General features: G+C 55.6%; 1 protein-coding gene across 1 annotated transcript in view; it reads left to right on the top strand.

Annotated features, from left to right (window-relative positions):
• Window positions 1-22,254, top strand: part of PLEKHG4B (pleckstrin homology and RhoGEF domain containing G4B) — a gene marked incomplete at both ends in the record, with an annotated part of 61,674 nt that extends 39,420 nt beyond the window's left edge. The window contains 22 exon segments of the mRNA XM_082835072.1: window positions 918-1,011; window positions 5,048-5,134; window positions 7,236-7,352; window positions 7,697-7,795; window positions 8,407-8,549; window positions 8,999-9,198; window positions 11,325-11,510; window positions 11,558-11,622; window positions 13,388-13,744; window positions 14,367-14,719; window positions 14,839-15,101; window positions 15,318-15,322; window positions 17,045-17,191; window positions 17,395-17,643; window positions 18,592-18,634; window positions 18,637-18,680; window positions 18,750-19,019; window positions 19,544-19,714; window positions 20,308-20,488; window positions 20,731-20,782; window positions 21,402-21,520; window positions 22,046-22,254. Coding sequence (XP_082691198.1) covers window positions 918-1,011; window positions 5,048-5,134; window positions 7,236-7,352; window positions 7,697-7,795; window positions 8,407-8,549; window positions 8,999-9,198; window positions 11,325-11,510; window positions 11,558-11,622; window positions 13,388-13,744; window positions 14,367-14,719; window positions 14,839-15,101; window positions 15,318-15,322; window positions 17,045-17,191; window positions 17,395-17,643; window positions 18,592-18,634; window positions 18,637-18,680; window positions 18,750-19,019; window positions 19,544-19,714; window positions 20,308-20,488; window positions 20,731-20,782; window positions 21,402-21,520; window positions 22,046-22,254 — 3,454 coding nt within the window.
• Window positions 22,255-23,894: the final 1,640 nt, after the last annotated feature.

Genomic DNA, 23,894 nt, shown 5'->3' with positions numbered 1-23,894 from the left:
CCCAGCTCCTGACAGCACTGACCAGGACCCGTGTGGCCAAGCAGGCGGGCACCGAGAAGTCCCTGGGCAGAGACATAGCGTCCACCTGCCTGCTCCCACCTGGGCCTCGAGGAGCCGCCAGCACCAGACGCGTCAGCTTGGGCTCCGCAGCCCCACTTCTGTCCTCGTACCTGGCCTCCCCAAGAAACACCCTTCAAATGCTCTTTAGCAGTTTTACCCCAAATGGAACACACCTGAGTGGGGGGCGAACAGGAACATGGCACTAAAGCTGTGCAGCTCTGCAGCGTTGTGTAAGCAGGCATCAGGGCCCGGGCTCAGCGCTGCTGCGTGTGCATCTAGAGATCAGCGTCCAGACAGGCAGCTGAGTTAGAACACTCGCCGACACCGGAAGCTACAGTGGAAGGCGGTTCCCAGGGACACTGAAAGTTCTGAAGAATGAATATACCAACTTGTCCCGGCCTATTATTCTTTCCTATTGAATCTGGAACTGAAGCTTCTGATCACACAATACAGACAACGGGGTTTTCAAAAGCACATGGCGAGATTTTTAGTTGCAGGGGATGCTCTGCAGTCCTGCATCAACCCAAACACACAAACGAGTACAAAGACTTCCAGGAACCTCTGGCTCCTGGATGAAGGCCCTGCTTCACTCACCCAGAGCTGCACCTGCGTGGACGTCGGTGGGCAGGAGAGAGAAAGCAGACCTCCCCACCGCTGGTCCACCACAGTGAGTCCCGCTTGCCCTACCTCCAACTGAGAAGCAGCTGATTCCTCAGGAAGCGGAAGGCGGATGTGTATCAAGCCAAGAGTCCCGAACTCGCAGAGCCAAGAGCATCTGGGTTGGGGACGCGTCTCGTGGAGAGACAGGGAAACTCGCTCTGGACAAGATTTAACACGTCCTGTCTTTCTTTCTCCAGGAAGGAGGTGCGGGAGCTGGGGCTGGTCATCCTGGTGGACGCACGCAAGAGCCTGGCCGCCCCCGCCCTGTCCCAGGCCCTGGCAGCCCTGCAGGTGAGCAGGTGGGTCCCGTCCTGGGGCGCTGAGCTTCTCCAGGCGCAGGGGGTCAGCGGCCGCCACCTCCCTCGTGTGAATCTGGAGACGTGGGGAGGGGCCTGTGCTTAGAGGTGGACGGAGCAAAGCAGGTTCCTGCTTCTGCCCCCTCCCAGCCTCGCTGCAGACCTTCAAGTCCAGCTGGCCAGGGTCAGCCGTACAGACATTCTGGTTTGTTCTCTGCACTCAGCAGGAACAGTGATGACGTCCCTTCACACCGTCTCCGTGTCTCCTGTCCGACTAAATCCAGGTGCAGGGTAGTTAGTCACCCTCCCAGACAGGAATGGAGGCCTGCAGGGGCGGCCGCCACTCACTGTGGGGTGCGGGCCCTGGTCATTGGGCGGCCAGGAGTCCCGGAGCCCTCTGGGACGGGGTCAAGGCCAGTGGTCTAGCGGTGGCCTCAGGAAGCCCCAAGCCTGGATTCCAGGTCATGAGTAGAATCCAGGGAGTCCCTGGAACAGGGAGAGAGGCACCACTGCATGTTTCAGGGACCCAGGGCCAGATGGGAGCCTGAGAACATTCAGTCTCCCTCAGATGTGTGCACACAGGGCTCCTGTGTGCCAAGCGCTGTGCTGGGGTCCGGGCTCTCAGAGGCACCTGGAGCTGCAGCTGCTCCGGCGGCTCCTGAGCTAACACCGTTTCCTCTGTTCCATCTCTAATGGTACAGCACTAATCACTGTTCTCACCCAGGCGCCTACATTTTAGGGACGCCGAACGGAAGTTCTTTCAAGGAAAGATTTAGTGAGTGAGGTTGGAGCAAGTCTGACCAGCTGGAGAGCAGAGTCTGGGGAAAGCAAAGAGGGGCCCAGCAGACAGGCTCTGCACGGGGCGGGGCTCGGGGGAGGCCAGGCCGGAGCGGCTTGGGGAGAGGCTCCGAACTTCCAGGCGAGGGGAGAGGTGGGCACAGCGTGCTGTATGCCGTGCCGCGTGCTGTACCGCGTGTGTGTTGTGTGCGGGACGGAGCAGAGCAGGGCCAGACAGCCAGGAAGACGCAGATGCACGTCTGCACACTCTGCGGGCGTTTCCTAAAGCGGGAGGACTGGCAGCTCTGCTCCTTTGGCATCCGATGGGAACGTGAATATCATCAACCTTGAAGAGCCCGTGGAAATCAGGGCTCCAGCCTCAGGCGGAGATGAGCGAGCCCTTCGCAGAAAGTCTGCCGCGCTTCCCCACCCTAGCTGTTGACCTGAGATCTAGGCAGATCGGACCTCACTTACCGGTTTCCCCAGCATTTCCTTTTGTTCAGACTTCCCTTAAATCCTGGGCCACTCGGGTCCCATGCGGGAGTCAGGCCTGAGAGAGGTGGTCCCTGACGACCCACGCAACTCCCAGAGCAGAAGCTAGGAGCTGGGGAAACGTCAGATACGTCTGGGACCTTTTATCACACGCGAATAGTCTAAGGAGCTTCATGATGGGGTTACGAGAGGAGATCCAATTCTTTTCCATGTCTGGACATAACTGTTCCACAAAGCTGGCTTTCAGACAGCCCTGAGGGCCTTGCAGAGAAAGCTGGCCTGCAGACCTCTGCCCTGGTTTTGGCTCAGCTGACAGCAAGATTTCCGATGCAAATGAGAGGAATGGAAATGAGCTGGAATTGAAGGATCATGTGTCCATTTTCAATTTAAATTTTGAGGGATGTATAAAAGTACTTAAATATTTTTACAAAGGGCAAAAAATTTCAGCTGTTCTTCATATCTACCTCAAGTAAGTATACTTCAAATTTGTTAAATTATTAAAGTTCAGATACCATAAAAAGCTTTCCATTTTGAAAAGGGAATAGTGACTTTTTTCCCTTGGTGGAAGAAACTCCTGAGACTTTGCGCATCCCTTACCCCACTCACAGCAGGTAACTATTACCTTATTAACATGGTAATTGTCATAAATCATTAACTGTTCTCTCTTATCCGAGAATTAACATTAATTCTCTTTGGAATAGTAACAAATCCTAGTAGTAAAAATTCACTCAAATAGGAATATATAAGAAATATAAAACACTTTTCCAAACTGTTTGTAGTTTTAATGCATGATAACTCAAAATTTTAGCTAAACTGAGTAAGAGAAATAGAATATGGCTCTAAAATAGGAAAACAAGATTGTTCTTTTCTGTGGCTTTTCTATGGCTTATTCATTCAACAAATATTTACAAAGTGTCATCCACAAGAAGCCACTTAACAAAAATATAAGTACATAGGATGAACTTAAAATAGATAAGATATCAGTTAGTCCTGAGGCCCATCCAGTAAATTCATTTCAAAACAGGGGATTACAAAAAAGCCTAAAATTTGTTTATAAGAAAGTATTAAAAAGTAAAGCCTTAGGGAATATGAATGAAGAAACACTGGGTAAATAAAAGCATCTTATTGCGGAATGATCTGGCCTCAGTATAATCTAGCAGACAGAAACAGGAGTTTGATTAAAGTCATAAACACTCTCTAAAAATAAGATTTTTTTCAACCAATAGAGTTGGAACAATTGGACATCTGTATGCAAAAGAAAAGAAAAAAAAGAAATCTTCAACACATACTTCATATGATATATAAAAATTAACTGAAAATGGATCTTAGACCTACATGTAAAATCTAAAACTGCAAAACCACCAGAAGAAAACAGAAAATCTTCATGACCTTGGTTTAGTCAACTATTTCTTAGCTCTGACCCCAACAGCATAATCCGTAAAAGAAAAAAATGATAAATTGAACTTCATCCAAATTTAAAACTTCTCCTCAGAAGACACTGTTACTAAAATGAAAATACAAAGCCAAGACTGTGATAAAATGTTTGCAAAACACATATCTGATAAAAGACTTGTATCCAGAATATATAAAGTCTCAGAACTCAATAGTAAGAAAAAAAAAGTCCAGTAAAATATGGGCAAAATATTTGAACAGACTTTACCAAAAACAATTGATGAACGGGAAATAGGCACATAAAAATATGTTCAGGGCTTCCCTGGTGGCACAGTGGTTGGGAGTGCGCCTGCCGATGCAGCGGACGCGAGTTCGTGCCCGGATCCGGGAAGATCCCACATGCCGCGGAGCGGCTGGGCCCGTGAGCCACGGCCGCTGAGCCTGCGCGTCCGGAGCCTGTGCTCCGCAACAGGAGAGGCCACAACAGTGAGAGGCCCACGTACCGCTAAAGAAAAAAAAATATATATGTTCAACGTCTTTAGTCACTGGAGAAATGCAAATTAAAACCAAAATGAGATCACACATACAACTATAACCACAAACTTGACAAGAACAAGACCGGGGTGTTGCTGGTGGGATGCAGGACAGTGTAGCCACTCGGGAAGACTATTTGGCTGTTAGTCACAAGCTAAACATACACTTAACCATAGCACCCGGCAAACCAATGGCTGGATATTTACACAAAAGAAATGAAAACACAGTGTTTACAGGCTTTGTTTATGATTGCCAGAAACTGGAAACAACACACATGTCCTTCATCTGCTGAGTGAACGACAAGACTGTGGTGCCTGCAGTCGAGGTAACATGATGAGCAGTGAGAGGCGTGAGCTACTGACCTCCCAGCAATGAGGATGCGTCTCAGGGCAGTGTGCTAAGTGAGAGAAGCCGATACTGCACTGCATGAGTCCGCTCATACGATATATGGAAAGGCAGTTTACGGAGACAGAAAACAGATGGGTGATTGCCAGGGACTGCGGAGCTGGACTACAAGGCACATGAAGAAATGTGCGGGATGCTAAACTGTCTTATTTCTTCATTGTGGTGGTGGTTACATGACTATAAGTTATGTCAAAACTTAGAGAACTGTACACAAAAAAGGGTGAATTTATCCTATGTTAATTGTAATCAATAAACCTGATTACCTGAAAATTCATAAGGGCAAATAATTTATATTCACAGCAAAGGCAACTACATTTTATGCATTTTAGGAACTTTTGGAACATATCAAAGTAGAACCAATAAAATTTGGACAATTTTATTAACTCAATGAAGTTAAAAATTAGAAAGCTAATCAGTATTTCTTATTGCAGAACACATCTCCTCCCTTAATTCATAGTATTTTGCTGCTGGTGGATAAAGAATCAGCATTTAGGCCTGACAAGGATGCAACAATTCAGGTAATGGTTTTAGACCGTAAGCACCAGACTGACTGATGACTCTGACAGATAGACCCTGAGTGATGCATAAAATTAAATATTAGGGCACCTAGATGAGATAACGCACGAAAGAATTTCTGTAAGACCTAGTTGCTTCCGTACAGGAGCCTGGAAACCTGTCTCCAATGCCTTGAATTCTTGCAGGACCCCTGCAGAGCATAACCTTAGAAAACTTTTAAAAATCTGGTGTTTCTTCTCCACCTCATTTGTTTTCTTTCCTTCTCTTCCTGCTTCTTTCTCTTTTATCTGAAAATGTCTTTAACTTGCCTTCATTCATTTTTTTAAAATGTTCTCTCTTCCCCTCAGATTTCTTTTCTGTTTTTCTTTTTTTATTTTTCTTTACTTATTTTTGGCCATGCCACGTGGCTTGCAGGATCTTAGTTCCTGACCAGGAATCGAACCTGTGCCCCCTGCAGTGGAAGCACAGAGTCCTAACCACTGGACCGCCAGGGAATTCCCAGGCTTCATTCTTGAAGGATATTTTCGCTAGATATAGAACTCTGGCTTGACAGTAGTTTGTTTGTTTGTTTGTTTTTTCTGCACTTTAAACATGTTGTTCTGGTGTCTTCTGGCCTTCCTAGTTTCTGATGAAAAGTTCATAGTAAAAAAGTTTATCTATAGGAAATGTGTCATTTTTCTCTGGCCACTTCTAAGATTTTCTCCTTCTTTTTTAGCAAATTGACTATAACGTGACTCGGCATGGTTTTCTCCTTATTTATCCTCTTAAGTTTGGCTGAACTTCTTGAACATTTACGTTTATGTTTATCACCAACTTTAGGAAGTTTTCAGTCATTATTTCTTAAGAGTCTTTTCTGCTCATTCTCTCCTCTCTTTCTTGATTTCAATTACACATACAGTAGTGATATTGTCCCATAAGTCTTTGAGGATCTGGGAGGTTTTTTCACTTTTTTTCTTCTCTTTTCTTCAGATCAGATTGTTTCTCTTGACCTGTCTTCAAGGTCACTGACTCCATTCAGCTATTAAGCCCATCCAGTGAGTTTTTTAGTTCAGATATTGTGTTTTTCAGCTATAAAATTTTCAGTGGGTTTTAAAATAGATTTTCTATGTTTCTGCTGAGATTTCCTATTGTCTCACTAATTGCAAGCATCTTTTCCTTTACATCATTGACATAGTTATAATAGCTGTTTTAAAGTCCTGTTGTAATTAATTACAACATCTGTGGTCTTTTCTGGATTGATCTCTGTTGATTGTCTTTTCCTGAAGCTTCAGAATGAGTCACATTTTCCTGATTCTTTGTGTGTCAAGTACTTTTGGATTATCTTTTGAACATTGTGAATATTCTGTTGTAGAGACTCTGGATTCTATTATAAACCTTCACAGAATGCTGTTTTAGCATGCATTTAACTTGATTAGACTGAGTAGGTCCAATTGCACACAACTGGAGCTCCCTTTCCCCAGCTTTCTCCGTGGGGTGGATATTGACCTTCACGTTCTGCCCCAGCTCTATCCTCTGGCTGTTTAGGCCAGAAAGATGCCCATTTTCTATCAGAGCTTCAGCCACTCCAGCCTCACCATATTGGCAGCCTGCCTTCAGGCCAAAGGCACAAAAACAGGGAGCCACCCCATGCCAGTCCCTTTACCCAGTTTCAGTTGCCTCCATGGTGGCTTCGTTCACCCTCCAGAGCTTTCGGATGGCTGTCGTTATACTTTATCCAGAGTCTGGTTTTGTCTGGGGAGGTTCAACTCTGCCAAACCAGAAGTAGCTCATCCTTGATTCATCCTCTCACTTTTCCCTTCCTCGTCCTGCCCTTTCCCTTTTCCTGTTAACATCTTGCCGTCTGTTCTTCCCCAACTTTTCCATTCTTTTGGTCTTTCCTCTATTTTTCTTTGCTGTCTCTCCTTTCACGTCTCAGTTAGATTCCTGTGTCCACCCACATATACTCCAGTAATGCCACCAGCAGGCAGGATAGCTGAACCCTAAAGTTGCTTCTCAATCCTCTCAACCGAGTAACCCAGCAGTTTTCCCAGGAGTGAGCCATTCTAGTGGTTTTTCCTGAGAGCTGCGTCCATGGCCATGACCAGTGAATGCCTTCCTTGGCAGTGTGAGCTGGTGGGTTCCCTGAAGGCCCTGCACAAATTTGTCGACAGCTCGCAGCTGACTGCAGACCTCGAGGGCTCCTTTCCCTACAGCCACAGTGCCTGGATCTGCTTCCGTCGGGTAAGGTGCAACTCACAGCTGCTGCACATGCCAGTCTCCTGGGCTTCTCCTTAGATGGATTTTTTACTTAAATCAGAAAAGGGCACCCCCCACCAAGTGTCACACCTGTCATAGTCACCATCAACAGTCTGTTTCTGGACAGCCACACCATGGCACCCTTGAGAATGCCACTGAAACCCCACCCTGGGCAGGGGAGGAACTTCTGTAGATGTGCAGAGGTCACCGGGCGGCCGCACGGCAGGCTTTGCAACCTGAGATGGGTTTAAATGTAGGAACTCACAGCTGCTTGTTTCAACATCTAACAGAACCTGTCTTTATGTCTCCTGGCTCTCAAACCTCAATAGAAGCTGGAGCCCTTCACCTCAAACTGCGAGGAAGCCATTGTTTTCCTACAAAATTCAGTCCACTCCCTGAACACCCACAGGACCCCAAACACAGCACAGGTAGGTTCTCGTGTATTTCATTTTATTTGACAGATAGGTGGGAACACAACAGTTGGGTCAAAACCATCATCCTCAGCAAAAATTTTCAAGCCCTTTTTCATTCATAGATCCCTTTCAATTAGCAAAAAACTTCCCTTGTGACCAAAAAACTCCCACTCTGCCCAGAAAAGAAACATCACCACTACATTTGCTGACATGCCACCGAGGCACAAGTGATTTGCTGTCAGGAGTGAGTCATTCAGAGGAGACACAGAGGTGGACTGGCTGGAGGGACCTCGACAGCCTAGGAACCAGGGCCCTGGAGATGCCTCCCGGTCCCAGGGTGCGCGGTGAAATCCACAGCCTCGTCTAAATGCCAGCATCTCCTCCTGCTGCCGCCTTTAAGCTTCCCTCTTTCTTTCTGCCCTCAGATCTCCTTTCCCTTGGGCAAGGGCATCTGGAGCTGTGCTACGTTCCTACGGGGACTGGGCGGCGTGTGGGGTGTGCCAAGCCCACCCACTTTTAGCTCGGTTGACAGAGCAAGGACATGGGTCACACTGACGTGTCCATTAGCGCTAGGCTTGGGAGGACTGGAGGAGGGCTTCCAAGCACGTTTCTCCTACCCCGGGCAGGAGGTCGCAGAGTTGATCGGCAAGCACAGGGCGATGATGAAGCATGTCCTGGAAGACGCGCGGCTGGTGGCCCTCCGGCTGGAAGGCGGCACCGTGCTGGCACGGCTGAGGAGGGAGGAGCACGGCGCCGGCCAAGACTACCAGTGAGTGTCCCGCTGGGGCAGCGCTGGACCGCAGCCCAGCCGGGGCGATTCCCAGTGCTCTGCCCAGTCACGGGAAGCCCGTCTTCATCACCTGCAGTGTCTCCAAGGAGTTCAAACCTCCATTCCTCTGACGGACACACTGTGACTGACCAGAGATTAATTCCCTTTGTAACTGAAGGAAGCCTAGCAGATTCCTTGGAAGGCTCAAGTGGAGAAAGGTCACTTCCTGGGATTCAGCATTCGTCCTAACCAAATGTTTCCTTGCCTGTTGCCTCCCAGGCACCGGGTCCACCCATCCACATTTCCCTGCCACCTCCAGGGTGCCCGCACCTGTGGCTGACAGGGTGTTGCAGCTCACAGGCGTGTTTATGCTCTGCTCAGGCTGTGGGCCTCCTCGGGGGCTTCCGTTTTTGTCAGATGTACAGAGTGCAGCTGGTGTTTGTAACCAGGTGTCACCGACTCGGGGCTTGCTGTGAACAAACACTCCGACAGCTGCCTTCTCTTTCCAGGGACACCATCGAGGCTGCCTGCAGGCTGTACGACCAAGTAGACGAAGAGGTCCACAGGCTGGTCCTCGCCTCCAACAGGTGTCTGCAGGCACTGGAGGAGCTCCAGGAGCGAGGACACCAGTCAGGGCTCCGGGGGGGAGGTGACCAGGTCAGTGTCCGGGAGAGGTGACCAGTCAGGGCTCCAGGGGGAGGTGACCATTCAGGGCTCCAGGGGGAGGTGACCAGTCAGGGAGCCAGGGGGAGGTGACCAGTCAGGGCTCCAGGGGGAGGTGACCAGTCAGGGCTCCAGGGGGAGGTGACCAGTCAGGGAGCCAGGGGGAGGTGACAGTCAGGGCTCCAGGGGGAAGTTACAGTCAGGGCTCCGGGGGGAGGAGACCAGTCAGGGCACCAGGGGGAGGTGACAGGGCTCCATGGGGAGGCGACCAGGTCAGTGTCCGGGAGAGGTGACCAGTCAGGGAGCCAGGGGGAGGTGACCAGTCAGGGCTCCAGGGGGAGGTGACCATTCAGGGCTCCAGGGGGAGGTGACCATTCAGGGCTCCAGGGGGAGGTGACCAGTCAGGGAGCCAGGGGGAGGTGACAGTCAGGGCTCCAGTGGGGAGGCTATCAGGTCAGTGTCCTGGGGGAGGTGACCAGTCAGGGCTCCAGGGGGAGGTGACCAGCCAGGGTTCCAGGGGGAGGTGACAGACAGGGCTCCAGGGCGAGGTGACCAGTCAGGGCACCAGGGGGAGGAGACCAGTCAGGGCTCCAGGGGGAGGTGACAGTCAGGGCTCCAGGGCGAGGTGACCAGTCAGGGCACCAGGGGGAGGAGACCAGTCAGGGCTCCAGGGGGAGGTGACCAGTCAGGGAGCCAGGGGGAGGTGACCAGTCAGGGCTCCAGGGGGAGGCGACAGTCAGGGCTCCAGGGGGAGGTGACAGTCAGGGCTCCAGGGGGAGGCGACAGTCAGGGCTCCAGGGGGAGGTGACAGTCAGGGCTCCAGGAGGTATGGCACTGGGCTACCTGAGATAACCAGTGTAACACTCACTATTTGAATCCAGATCTTCTTTATATTCATATGCATATAACGATTTCCAAAAGCTTATGTTTTTCAAGTAAAATCCTTATTATTTTATCAGCCATTGTTTCCTGGTTAGTGAATGTGAAGCCAGGGCCCCCCGCCCAGCCAGCAGCATAGGGGCAGTGAAGAGTGGCTGGAGACTCTCTGGACCCTCAGCTGGCCCTGCGTCCTCCAGTGTCTGGTCACCGTGGGGCAGTCAGGGTGGGAGGGGCGCCACCCCCAGGGCACCCCAGGCTGGTCCCCAGGACAGCCAGCAGTCACAGTGGGGTTGCACACTGTGTATTTTCCCTCCCTGGTCTCCCCACAAACAGCCCTAGCACCCAGCCACGGGCCAGTGGGGGGCCTGGGTGGTGGGAGGTGGTGACCCAGCTGATCCAGGCTGCAGGGAAGCACAGACAAGGGGCTGACCAGCTCACCTGGGTCCGGTGGTGGCAGCCTGGAGCATGGCTGACTCGAGACACCCCAACCTGGGGGTGGGCCCTGCCTGGGGCTCCTCCAACCCGCTCCTCAATCCTGTGGGGTCCCCCGTCTACCCGTAGGGTCGATTCCCTGGCCTCTGGGGCCTCCTCCATCCTATGGGGTCTACTGTTTCTTATATATTATGTATTTTATTATAAAATGCCCTCCAGGACTTCCCAGAGGAAGGATAGAAACTCTAAGACCTGCACATCCGATGCTGTCTCTTCTCCTTCACAGTTCTCAGTAGTTTATTTTCCCGCCGGAACAGAGGCACCGTACTGGTCATTTAGCCTCACGGGTTGCGGTGGAGAGTCTGCTCTGCTGCACTCTCGGCCTTGGGCTGGGCCCTGCTTTCTCCCGGGAACCTCGTCCACCTCTGGTCCTCAGGCCGCCTCCGCCTGGTGAGCAGAGGCTCCTCCTTTGCCTCCCTAGGCTCTGGGGATTCTGGGGTTTCTTGATGAGCACTCCCGTTTCCCAAATTCCACGCTTCGTGCTGGTCCGCTCGTTTTCTTCCTTTTCCGTTTTCCATGTCGCTGGCCTTTTCCTCTACTTTCAGAGTCGATTTTGTCGACTTCATCTTCTAACCCCACTTGTGTGTCTCTGCCTCCGCTCTAACGCTGTTAACTTCCATGGGGGTTTTGTTTGTTTATTCCTCTCAGTGGACCTTCTTTACAGCACCTGACTTGCTCTTGGCTGAAATACTGGTCGTGGTGTCTGCCCAGCCTCTCTCCCCTCCGAGGGGGCTTCTGCAGGCCTGTCCTGGCTTCTCTTTTTCATGCTGGAGGCTCTCCTGGTGATCCTAGGTTGCCTGCCCAGCTGCCGAGTGGGGCGGGGCCGCTGGAGGCCCCTGCTGGGCCCACCTCCTGGGCTCGTGGGCTCCTCCAGAGATGCGGCCTCCGACCCCCAAGGGGAGGGCCTGGCTGCACGTCAGGGAGGAGGTGAGACTCCATGTTCCCGTGGCCCCTGCCTGCCTCCCCCTGTGCAGAGAGCACCCGGGCGCTGCGGGGTGGACGGCGCGTGCGCTGGGGCTCCCACCTCTCGCAGCTCCAGGTCTCCCTCACCTCCTCGTCAGCTTCGCCACCTGCGCAGGATGCCCGGGGCCCCCAGTGTCCCTCCTTCCCAGCCTGTCTGTTGTCCCCATCCTTTATACCTTGAAAGAGGTTACTGAAGCTTTAGCAGTGTTCCAGGAGGGATCAAAGTTAGACATGTTTTAGCCTGCCGTCTTCACCCAAAACTAAATACACTTTAACCTAAAAATGGGATCATCCTATATAGTGTGTTAAGTTGCCTTTTTTTCCTAAGCAATTGAACGCACACTGTGGAAGAACTAGAGAGGACCTAGGTTTTAACCACAGTGAGATCCTGCCTCACGCGCTCCTCTGGCGGGCCCTGAGGTGGGGCCGCATGGGCACGCACGCCGGTGGGAGTCCCCGGGGCTCTGCCCTGCTGTTCGCTATTACAGACATCACCACCTGCACATCCTTCACACTTGGTGATTGTTTGCAAATTCCTAGGCTGGATTGGAGGGTCAGGGCGCACCTCCTGAGGTTTTCAGACATCTTCCAGCAGCCTTCCAGACAGCTGGCCCAGCCTGGGCTGTCGGCAGCCTTCGGAGGCCGGCTTTCTCGTTTGCCATCTGACAGGTGACGATAAAGTGTCTCATCATTGTCTGCATTCGGATCTTTTATGCTGCAGTTAAACCTTTTCTTCCTACATTTATTGGTTATTTTTACTTCCCTAATAAATTGCTTTTTCGTGTACTTGGCCAATTTCCCTACAGTTTGTAATAGTTTCATTATGTCACTTCTAATCCTTTGATTGTGTTGCAGATATTTGTAATTTGTCCTTTAACTTTGCTTATGATTTATGTGGCTTTTCCTGTCTTTCGGTTACAGAATGATTAATGTATTCCATTATAAGACTTTCATGGTTTGAATTTCTCCATTTAATTTTTCAAACCGACTGGAATTTATTTTTTCTCGAGGTCGGAAGTGGGACTCCACCTCTGAGGCGCCTCTGCCCTGCTGACCATTTCCTCTTCTCTACCTGGCAGTTCTAGGACTGCAGGTGCTTCCTTGCAAAAATCTAGGTTTGATGGTTTTTTCCCATGACTCTGTCCACAAAGAGCATGCACTCTGGTCTCTCTCCTCTGCTCATACATCTGAGTTCATTAAATACAATTATTGTCCCGATAGATCCAGCCCAATCGCTCCATTTTTTAATAGCAAACCTCTTCCTGGGTGTCTAACGACCGGATGCCCCTGCATTGCCCTGTGAGTGTTTGCCTCTGACGTGCCCGCAGTGAGCGTAGTGCTGTTGCCATGGGAACTGCGTCTCTAAAGTGATGACCGTGACCACATCGGACTGTGTAGGTGCAGGCAGGCCTGCCATCGCCCCTCCATCCCTCCCAGATGCCACTAGCCTGAGGAATGTTTCTGGAGTTTGTGTAGCATTAGTAACAAGTTTTGAAACTGAAACTTCTGGATCCATTTTTCAATGATCTTAATTTCCACTTCCAAACAATTAAAAGTTACAAACTTGAGCCGTGGAGGTCTGTGGTCATCCCAGTCCCTCTCCAACCCAAGCTCACTCACTCCCACTCACAGATTGAAAAGTCACGAGTGAGAACCGTGGTTCAGACTGAGGCCGAGTAGCCTTCGGATGCGCTCAGGAGACGCCGTTCAGACGAGGCGTGTGGCTGTAGGAATCAGATGCACTGGCCCCGAGGCGGCATCTGACACCTCCTTTGTCCTCCGAAGTCTTAGGGCCGGACTCCTTAGCACATTTAAAAGTAAAACCTTCTTTTCCTACGTAGATCACATCGTGGTTTGAAAAAGAAAGAGAGAAATTCCTCGGGTCTTTGGAGCTGCTGTCTCTGGGGAATGCAAAGCAGTGGCAGGCATCCCAGGCTCTCCTGGACAGGCTGACGGTGGGTGCCCACCAGGACACATGCAGGGACACCCAGGGCACTGCTGGGGCTTGTTCTGATTCTTTGCTCCTTGGGCCGCAGCAGTATCATCCGAAAGGGCTACGGCTGATGGAAGAGGACTTGCAAGGTGCAGAGGAAGGGACCCAGGACTTCAGAAGGAGTCTGAGCGCCAAGGCCGGCCTGGCTGAGCGGAGGGAGGGCGAGCTGGCCAGGCAGGCCCTCGGGTCCGAGTTCTGCGAGACGGTAAGAGCCCCGGCCCAGTCCCTCCCAGGGTGTGCACACATTGCCCAGTCCTTGCTGCGGACATTCGCTGCGAGGTGGGCGCCCCCCCGCCAGGCTCTCCGTAGACCTGTGAGGGGTTTATTTATTGTACCGGACAGACAGGCCATGAGGACACGTGAACTGTTCTTTCTGTTTACCGGCTCAGTTATAAAAGTCCACTTACTGTCAAAGATCCCAGAACGATTGCAGCACAGCTGCACCCGCACTCTCGCTAGCGCCCTAGAATTCCTGCCGTTAGGGCGCCAGGGCCAGACTCCTCAGGAGCACAGAACCCAAGAGGCCAGGGCAGGCCTGGAACTCTCGGCCCGAGGTCCCTGGCCCATGGGTCGCACACCAGGCGGACCGTCTCACGGCCTCTCCAGCCCTGATGCCCACGGTGGAGTCCGGCCGGCAGTTGCCACCGCGAGCACAGGGTCTTCCTCTCACTCTGGCCTCTGGCTCACCCTGGTCCTTGCTTTGGGTGACCTGGTCAGCAGGCAGAGCGTGACCTGAGTTTACTCAGGGTGCTGGCTCAGGCCACCCAGGCCACCTTGGCCGTGACCGTCCTTCACTGCACTGACCGGTGCCCTCCTGTGCCGGGCAGGTGAGTGGGCGGACGCTGCGGCGCAGTCAGTGCCTAGAGCACCCGGACCCAGAGCTGGTCACCGAGGATCTGAAGCGCTGTCGCCGGCAGGCCGTGCAGAGCTTCCCCAGGGCGAGTGTGGTGGTGGTGGGCCCCGGCGGCCAGTGGGCGCTGCCACGGGGCCAAACCTTGTGGCTGCAGAGCCGGCAGACCCGACGCCACTGGCGAGAGGCCCTTGGAGAAGAGGCCCCGGGCCCCGGCACCCTGCCTCTGGGCTGGAGCCCCCTGAAGCACGAGCTTGCCCAGGGACCCGAGGGGCAGCCCCTTGAGCCTTCCTGGACCCCTCCTGCTGACCCCGAGGGCCGAGCTGGGGAGTGGGCCTGACTGCTGCCCGGCCTCGCCGGACAAGCTGCTGTGTGTGGGCAGGGCGAGCACCTGCGCCCAGGTGTGCACGCACAGGACAGCAGCGGCACCTGCTCCCCGCCCACCCCAGGAAGCACCCCCCGCAGAAAATTAGGAAGAAAGCACAGAGCTTCGCGACTCCTCAGCTTGACAGTGGCCCCAGCGACTCCCTCCGGCTGGGCCACACTGGGGTCTTCATCAAAGGCCCAGAGGTGATCGGCACCGCTGTGGCCTCAGAGAAGCGGCCCCCGCTGAGGCCACGTGCCGAGAGCCCTCGGCTCCCTCGGAACCGGAGTCTGTCCTCTCCCTCCAGGACCCACCCCTCCAAGGAGGATGGGAAGGGCAAGCTGGAAGGTGAGGCAGATGCCCTCAACCTGTGGGCCTAGTGGTCAGTGGGGTCTAGAGACCCAGAGCCGTGAAATGCCCTTCCCCAGCGTGGGAAACCCACGGACGCCCCTCGGGCCTTCCGCGTCAGGTCCAGGCTGAAGCACTCACGTCTGATTTTAAACAAGACATTAGTGATCTCCCTGTGCTCAGAACAGAATCTCTGACAGCCGCCTCCTTTTTCAGGGCGTGTAGTGACCTAGCACACCCGCTCTGATGGTTAAACAACCAACTCTAGTTGCTTAGAGCCCATTTCTAGAAAATTACAATAAGCAAACCAAGCCCACAACGTGAAGAAATTACTTTAAAGATTGCTTTTAAAAAAAGTCTCTAAGTATTGAGGTGAGAGGTGTGTGCCCGTTTATCTGTTGCCCAAATGAAGATGTCCGTTTATTTTGTTAAATCTTTAGGAAGATGTTTGCAAAAAGATACTTCTTGTTAACTGTCTGGATAAAAAGTGGTCAAGGACCCCGCCCACCCCAGTGACGCCAGCCTGGCCTCCCAGCCTCTGGGTTGTTTGTCCCAGTTTGCAGTGAGCCCTGGCTGGAGGGGCATCCCCTGGTGTCCTTTGCTCATCGGATGGGTCCACGTGTGTTTCCTCCAGAGAGCAGCTCGAATCTGAACTGAGACGGTTACAAAATGCTCTTCTGAAACAACCTTCAACCACCTTGTTAAAGGTGGACCTTGTGGGGTGTGGGCAGGCCGCAGGGAGAGCTGCGTGTCTGTGGATGGCCTTCCAGCTCATTTTGAAGGTGTCTGGGCAGCAGAAGGCAGGGGTAGGCGTGGTCCGCTCACCGGGAGCCGCCTGGCCACCCAGAGTGCACGTCCTGGGTCTGGGAGGGAGCAGGTTGGCGAAGCTGTCCTGCCTTTGCCGCTGGGGATGGGTCCCCCTCCCGCCATTCACGGGCCTCAGACCCACCAAGCCCAGGCCTGGCGGTGGGGACCTCGCACACAACCTTCAAGGGAGCGAGTCCTCCCACATGCCGGGGCCAGGGCGGGAGCTTTGCGTGGACCGCCCCGTCTTCCCGGAAACCCAGCTGTCTGGAGGGAGCTCCTGCCACTTGGCCAGCAGTCATTTCCCCAGAACTTTCCATCCTTTATGAGTCAATTTCCATTTACTTGGTCCAGATGCCCAGACCATGCTAGTGTGTATTTTTTTTCTGGATATTGAAGAAGAACACTTGTTTTCGGCGAGTGTCTACAGGAGGTGACTCAGCGGCCGTGCGTGGGTATGACAAGGGCACCTGGCATGGCAGCAGCTGTGTTTGTCCGCACGGCCACCGCCAAGGGCTCCAGGCCCCCCACCAGCAGAAGGCGCCGTCTTCCCAGAAACAAGAAGCACTTGTAAAATCCGTGCTGCAGGCGTGAGAGGGGCCGTCCAGGGTATGCTGCAAACAGGATGAACTCACAGCATTCTGACCACGGTGCATTTCCTATGGTTAGCTGCTTTTCTTCCAATTAAAAAAAAAAAAGTAAAGACAGATAATGGCAGGAAAAACTCTACCAACCCCCACTGGTGTCATTAGGATGGAGTAGTTTCAGAAGGTGGCTGGTGGGATGCTCTCAAATAGGGAAGAAACGCGTAGTGTGCGTGGGGACCTCCAGCCCAGACAGGCCCCTCCGCCTACTGTCCATCTCCGCAGCACACTGGCCCCCAGGCCTACTCTCCGTCCTCTGCTGCAGCGGCTTCCGTGCATTTGGGTCAGAGGTCACTGAGTAAAGCTGACTTTTCAGGGACGCCTTGTGGTAGGTTAGCCGCCCGTGTGCGCCAGAAACCGGTTTTCCCGCAAATCCCCAGCACAGCCTTCCTGGCAGAGGGCTCCCTGCTGCGGGCGTGCGAATCTTCTTCCTGCCAGAGCTGCCCGCTAAGACGGTGCTGGAATCAAGCCGTCTGGATTCAGGGTTGGAGTTAGGGAGCCTGCGGATCTCTCCTTTTCAGTTTCCGAAGGGATCTCTCTTCTGAAAAGGCCGTGGTCGGCAGCGTGGAAACGTCGCCACAGCTTTCCTTCTGCTGTGACCTCCCTGCGCTCCGCTACGCCAGAGGAGCGCCTCCAGTACCGGTGAGAGGACAGCTCAGGTGCGAAGCGCCTCCAAATTCCTCGTCCCCAAAGACGGGAAGCCACGGGAGACAGTGCTTTTGTGCGCCTCCCGTCTGTGCATACCGCGTTCATCACTCTGGAGTTTCAGTCTCTGGTTTCCTCCGAGGCAGGAATAACGCTGATGACGCGAGGCCTGAGCGTCCCCTCGGCTCTCTGTCTTTCAGCAGCCGACGCAGCACGTGATGGCCGAGATGATCTCCACGGAGAGGCAGTATGTTAGGTCCTTAGGATATGTCATCGACAACTATTTTCCAGAAATGGAAAGGACGGACGTGCTCCAGGACCTCCGAGGGAAGCGCGTCATTTTCGGGAACTGGGAGACTCTCTACGCCTTCCACCGCGGGCGCTTCCTCCCGGGGCTGGAGCGCTGCCGGCACCGCCCCTGGGCCGTGGGCCATGCATTCCTGAGATATGTGAGTCCCCAGCCCACTGTGTGAACAGGGTGAGGCCAGCCCCACTCGTGCTGGGAGCGGCCCACGTTTCAGGCGAGTGGGTCCCTTGTGTCCGGGTCAGGAGATACGTCCCTGCCAGTTATGACCTGGCTCTGGACACTTGGGCCTCAGGGTCAGCAGACGGCACCCTGGTCGAGAGCCCCTCAGCACTGGGGTTGCACCTGTGTCATCACACCTAATCTGTCCACAACCTACCCCTCACAGATAGCTGGCGCAAAGCAGCGTCCAAAATCGGTTTGCTCCCTGCACGTAGGAAGCCCACCTGGTCCCCGTCACGGTCTTCCTGCGAGCCTGCCCAGCTCCCCTTCCAGAGGAGCGCCGGACCCTCCTGACCAGCTCTGAGAGCCGCATGGATGTATAGATCATTCCGAGGAGACCTGAGGTTTTGATAAGTCTCTTCTCAACCATGAATATTGAGTCTTTATAAAATTCTTAATTTACTCTGAAAAGAAGGTTCTTTCAACAAGTAGTTAGTTACCAAACACAGTTTGGGGCACCGGGGCAGCGTCTGTGCTGGGGGCAGGTGACACTGCTGGTTCAGCGTTGTTAAATATGAATATGACAAAAGCACCGGTGCTGGAGCACATCCCACATGTTGTGTCTTTTCAGCTATTTCTTAAAAAATGCTTTTAGCCATTGTGTGCAACTTCCGTGTTGTTTTATGTTGACAGTGATCTTGAGAATTTTAAATGTTTCGACAAAGTTGGTTCTTGACTGTTAATGAATATTTCAAACCCTCCCTCGCGCCCACCCCCTGAGCACCCCCCCCCCTTGCCTCTTCCCTGAAAACTGGTATTTTGAGACGGAGTCTAGGGCTCCCACCACGTCCCGGGAGCCGAGTGCCCGCTCCCGACTGCGGCGAGACCCTGCGGAGCTGGGCGGCTTCTGACCCCAGCCCTCCCTTCGCAGGAGGAGCAGCTTGGCAGGAACGCGCTGTACAGCAAGAACAAGCCCGGGCGGACGCCCTGCTCTGCAGCTACGGCAACGCCTTCTTCAAGGTCGTCGTCCCGCCCGTGAGCCATGCTGCCTGGCCTGGCCCGGGCTGACCCTATCGCCCGGCCTTGCAGAACAAGCAGCAGGAGCTGGGTGACAAGATGGACCTGGCCTCCTACTTGCTGAAGCCCGTGCAGCGCGTGTGCAAGTACGCACTGCTGCTCCGGGCCCTGGTCCAGGAGGCTGGCGGCTGCCCCGCCCGTGAGCAGGCGCTGGGCGAGCTGAGGGCCATAGGACAGGCCTGCGGGGAGGCGCCCACACTTGAGACCCCCCAGACCCCCGCCCAGAGGGAAGGGAACGCCCGGGAGAGGCTGCTGGGGCGGGAGCCATGGGAGGAGAGGCAGGCGGGCTCTCAATGTTAAACATCGGTGTTTGGGGCTACTCTGAAATAACTGGATATGGGAAAAACTGAGCTTGGCCTTGGGCTGTGGGCCTGAGCCTACCGATTCGCCCCCTGTGGGGGCCATGGTGGGGCCAGCGCCCAGGGCCAGGAGGAAGAGCGGACCTCCCAGTTAGGCAGGACCGCCCCGAATTCCCCGTCCCAAGTGAAGACGCGGTCGCCTTGTTAGAGCAGCGTTAGTAAGAGTTCCAAGACGACAGATCGGCCCCAGGCGGCCCCCGCAGACCCGAAGGCCCCCGAGCCCTCTGTCCAGTGAGCTCAGCCCAGCGATGTGGGACAGCCCGGGCGTCACCCAGGACAGGGCCGTCCACGGGAGGGAGGGGGCACCTCCCATGAAGGGGCGGCCTGGCTGGGCGCAGTTGACCCTCACGCAGCCGTCGCCTGTGGAGGCTTCGTTACAGGGGCGCGAGGTCAGGGCTGGGATCAGGTCATGCCCCGTCCCCCTGAGAGAGGCCGGCCTGCCTGCAGGTGGATCTGAAGGAACAGGGGCGGCTGATATGCCAGGACGAGTTCCTCGTTTGCTGCCGAGGGAAGAAGCACCTGAGGCGCGTGTTCCTGTTTGAAGACCTCATCCTGTTCAGCAAGACCCAGAAGGTGGACGGAGGCCACGACGTGTATGCGTACGAGCAGTCCTTCAAGGCGCCGCGTCAGGGAGGGCGCTGGGGGCCGGAGGGGACGCCAGGTTGTTTGCTATTGCGGCTCTTCGGCTGAATTTTGGAGCCTGGGGCCGCTAGAAGCCGCAAGGAGCCATTTGTCCTCGTGTTCCACGCGCCAGCCCAGGGGCTAGAAAACAAATGTCTCCTCACCGGTGACTCCATTTCAGGTTAGGGTGAAGGTGGGCAGAGCACAGAGGCGGCCCTCCCCTGGGCGGTCTCAGGGCCTCCCCCCTCCCCCCAGACAGGCCCTGGGGGCGAAGTCTCCCGGGAGAGGCCCCACCACAACCCCTTCCCTGCCAGCGAGCTCATCGGAGGGGCCTGTGATGACGCGCCAGGGAGCCCTTCTGGGGGGGGCACGGAGCCCTCACAAGGGAGCCAGTGTGGATGGCGGGGGTGGGGGCGAGGGGGAACGGGGGGGCAGGGGCGACGGGCTCCCGGCCCAGCCTCGTCCACACCACTCGGTGTCTGGGTGAGGGGACCTCCGGCACGGAGGCGCTGGGGTCAAGCGTCAGCCAGAGAGCGGTCAGTTGTCCAAAGGGCAGGATCTGAGGTCCCTCGCGGTGCTCGTGGCTGCAGATGGCACAGATCAGGATGACGGAGAACGTCGGGGACAGTGGCTCGAGGTTTGAGATCTGGTTCCGCAGGCGGCGGAAATCCCAGGACACCTACATTCGCCAGGCGAGCTCCGCGGAGGTCAAGACCTCCTGGACGGACGTGATAGGGAAGGTCCTGTGGCGGCAGGCTCTGCGGAGCCGAGGTGGGCAGAGCGGCTGGAGGGCGCTCGGCGTGCAGGGCCAGCTCGGGCTGGGCTCGGGCTGGGCGCAGGGCTCGTGGTCGGTCCGAGGGGCTCCTTAGCACTGCCCATCAGCACCGAACACTTACTTCTCCTTAAAACAACAGGAAAGACCCCGGCCCCCACGCTCCGAGAGAGGTCTCAGCCCCAGCTCCCAGACGCCCTCAGACCCGTGGCGTCAGCTTCCTGCTCTCCCTGTGGTCAAGGCCCCGGCCTCCTGGACGCTGCGCCGATGGCCAGCCTGTGGTCTCCCCACAGGTAAGACCCCCCACCTCGTTCCCTCCTCCTTCATGTCTGCCCCCAGTCCCTCCTCTCCCCTGAGTTCATCACTGGGACACCTCTGTCTACTTCAGAGTGGTAGTTCATCCAGGCTGGCTGCCACACATGCCATCTTCATCGCAACCCCTCCAAGCTGGCCCTCCTTCTGGCGGCTCTGACCACCCCGCTGGGCCTGAGAAACCCTAATATGCTAACACCCTGACATCCAAACACGACCACTTGGCACTCGGAGGCTACCACCCTGGCCAGGGCCCTGACCTGTCACCAGAGATGCCCCACGGCCTCCTCATTGCCACGTCCTTCTAAGTATGGACCCCCCCCATGCACACAGACACAGGCACACAGACATGCACAGACACACACAGACACACATGTTCACAGAGACACATGCAGACACCCAGAGACACATGTACACACGTGTGCACGCACGCACGCAGCAGCCTTGCTCGGGGCGCCCGGTAGGAGCAGCACGTCCCCAAGGCCTGGTGTCCCCTCCCTCTGGGCACCCCCGCTGTAATCGCCATCCTCTCTCTTTGCTTGGTTTACCGAGCATTCATTCGTGCTCAGGCCCTCACCCTGTGCTTGGATCCCCTCTCAGTTTCAAGCGTGGCGGATACCTGTCAGTTTGTCTTTCCCGGAGCCATGCCCTGCCTGGAGGCCTCTGTCCCACTTCAAGTGGATGTCCCTTCATCCGCAGACGGAGACCTGCCCCTCCTGGTTGGACACCCAGTTTCTATGGTCCCACGTCTTCCTTTTTCCTGGTTCACCCCCTTGGGCTCCCTGAGAGAGGCCGGAACGGGCACCTCAGCCTGTCCAGTCCCCCAGAGACACTCAGGGTGGAATTAAACCCAGGGAGCTGCTTAGAAAACTCCCCCACACGCTCCTATCTTAGAACTCAGGACACAGGAGTTGGTGTCCACTGGGATAGGCAGCAAGCCATCCATGGACGTCAAGCCCAGCAACGCGGCCATAAGCGACCGGGCCATCAGTTACACCGGGAAGGGAACAGGTTAGCGGCCACAGCCCCAGCTCCCGCTCGGCCCCGCCAGCTCAGACGCAGGCACCGCAGTGCGCCGGGCCCCACGGACCAACACGTCGGGCTGGACGGGTGGCGGCCCCATGAGGCCCGATGTGACCGTGGGGGAAGGAACCTAGTAGTTTTCTGGCTGGCCATCTTGTTCTTGAATCTAGGCTGCACCTCTACAGCAGAGGCCAAAAGCCTCGTTTTCTGTCCCCGTCCAGAGGCACGGACCCGAGCGTCCACAGCTGTGCCCTCCTGTGACCACACCGCCCCCCTCAAGAGACTGCACTCCACCCTCTCAGACAGCAGCACGTCCTCCTCCAGCAGCCGGTCCTCCTCTGCCCGGGGGCCGCTGCCCCCCGCCCGTGCCCACAAGTCCCGCCCGCTACCCCTGTCCGTGCGGCGTGCACACCTGCACGGAGCAGGGTGAGCTGAAGCAGGAGGCGGGGCCGACCTTCCCTGCGTGAGTGAGTGCGTGAGTGCGTGAGAGTGCATGAGTGCCTGGGGCCGGCGTACGTGCTCATCGTTCCCCCGATTTCGTACGCTGCCAAAGGTTTCCAGATTAGAAATTTTCATTTACTTAAAAAAAAAAATTCCATTTCCACTCAAGACAAGGGAACAGGGAACAAGTTTAAAACAAGCAAAAAGAGAAACCAGACAAAGCAAACCAGGTGCCCTCCGAAGCCCAAAGTGCACCACTGCCACCGTGAAGTCACCCCGGAGGGCGCCCCGACCACCGCAGAGGTGCCTCTGCGCGAAGCGCTGGGCGGGAGCTGCTCAGAACAGGCAGCGGCCACGGGGAGCACGCACCGTCGCCCGCCCAGAGCGGCCGCGCTCTCCTGGACACGTCCCTCAGGCTCCAGGACCGCGGGTGGCCCCCATCCGGGCTGCGGCAGCCTCTGGTCAGCCCCAGATCTGGAGGCGGGACTTCTCCCGGCAGGAAGACCAGGCGGAAGGGTGTCGGAGGGCTCAGGTCTGCCATCCCCAGCACGGCCCGCAGAAGCCACCCGCCAGCCACACTCGAGGTTGTGGCTGCACCCTGGCAGGGGCCCCACCCTGGGGAGTGACCCCACGGGCCTGGGCTCTGCGGCCGCGACTCTGTCTGGAGTGGCACAGGACAGGCCCCTGGGAGCGCGCCTCCCGTCCCGTCCTGTCCCGCTTTCTGTCAAAGCCGCGTGGCCCTTCTTGCCGCGTTTTGTGTTGTCCCCTGCTTGGGCTCACTCTTACCGCCCAGGGTGAGGCTTCCTGCTGGGGGAGGGGTCGACCTCCCTCCCGGTCTTCCCCTTCCGGCTGCACTGGGCCTCCTGATTTCAGAAAAGCGAAGTCACAGACCTCTTGTTCATGAGCATAAGTGGTGTCTGACCTCCGGCAGTGCCGTCCTCCTGCTTTAGCCCGGCATCACGGGTCATCTGGTTATAAATCTGTACCTTGTAAATCATTCTCGTTGTGCAAGCCTCAGGGCCAGAGTGCCGGGCACAGTAGGCCTGAGGGGCAGCCGGCCAGGCCGGAGGACGGTCGGTCCTCACTGGGCTTCTCTCTGCAGACACCGGGAATTCCGAATCTTCCCACCGCCCGTCAGGGGACAGCGGCCCCAGCCTCGCAGGCCGTCCCTGCCGCTTGCGGAGCTGTCGTCTGACGAGGACTGTCAGGGTGTCTCGGGAGGGCTCACGGCAGCAGCCTGACGGGGACCAGTTCATCACGGCCGTGAGTACCCCTCCGCTAGGCCCCCACGAGAGAGGCCCAGGTGCTGGGTGGGGGGGTCAGTAGCCGCCCAAGAGATGCTGGGCCGCCGGTGACCACACAGAGCCCCCCTCGTGGGCCATCCTGTGTGTGAATCAACCCCACACGCACACTCCGGCACCCAGCGGGCTGCCTGTGATCCAGAGGCCTGGCTCCGTCTCCAGCGACTCTGAGTCACTTAGAGAGGTTTGCAGGCCTCCTGAAGCATCAGCCGCACTCTGCCTGCCGTGCGGAGGCTGCACCTGTGCCATCCGGCATGTGCTGGTTCCAGGCTCGTCCGAGCCCCGACTCCAGGCGGGCCTTGTTAGAGCCCCTGCAGTCCTGGGTGAA

This window comes from Leucopleurus acutus (genome assembly GCF_964270905.1).
Source record: "Leucopleurus acutus genome assembly, chromosome: 3".
NCBI classification, from domain to species: domain Eukaryota; kingdom Metazoa; phylum Chordata; class Mammalia; order Artiodactyla; family Delphinidae; genus Leucopleurus; species Leucopleurus acutus.
This window is presented reverse-complemented; position numbering and strand designations above follow the sequence as displayed.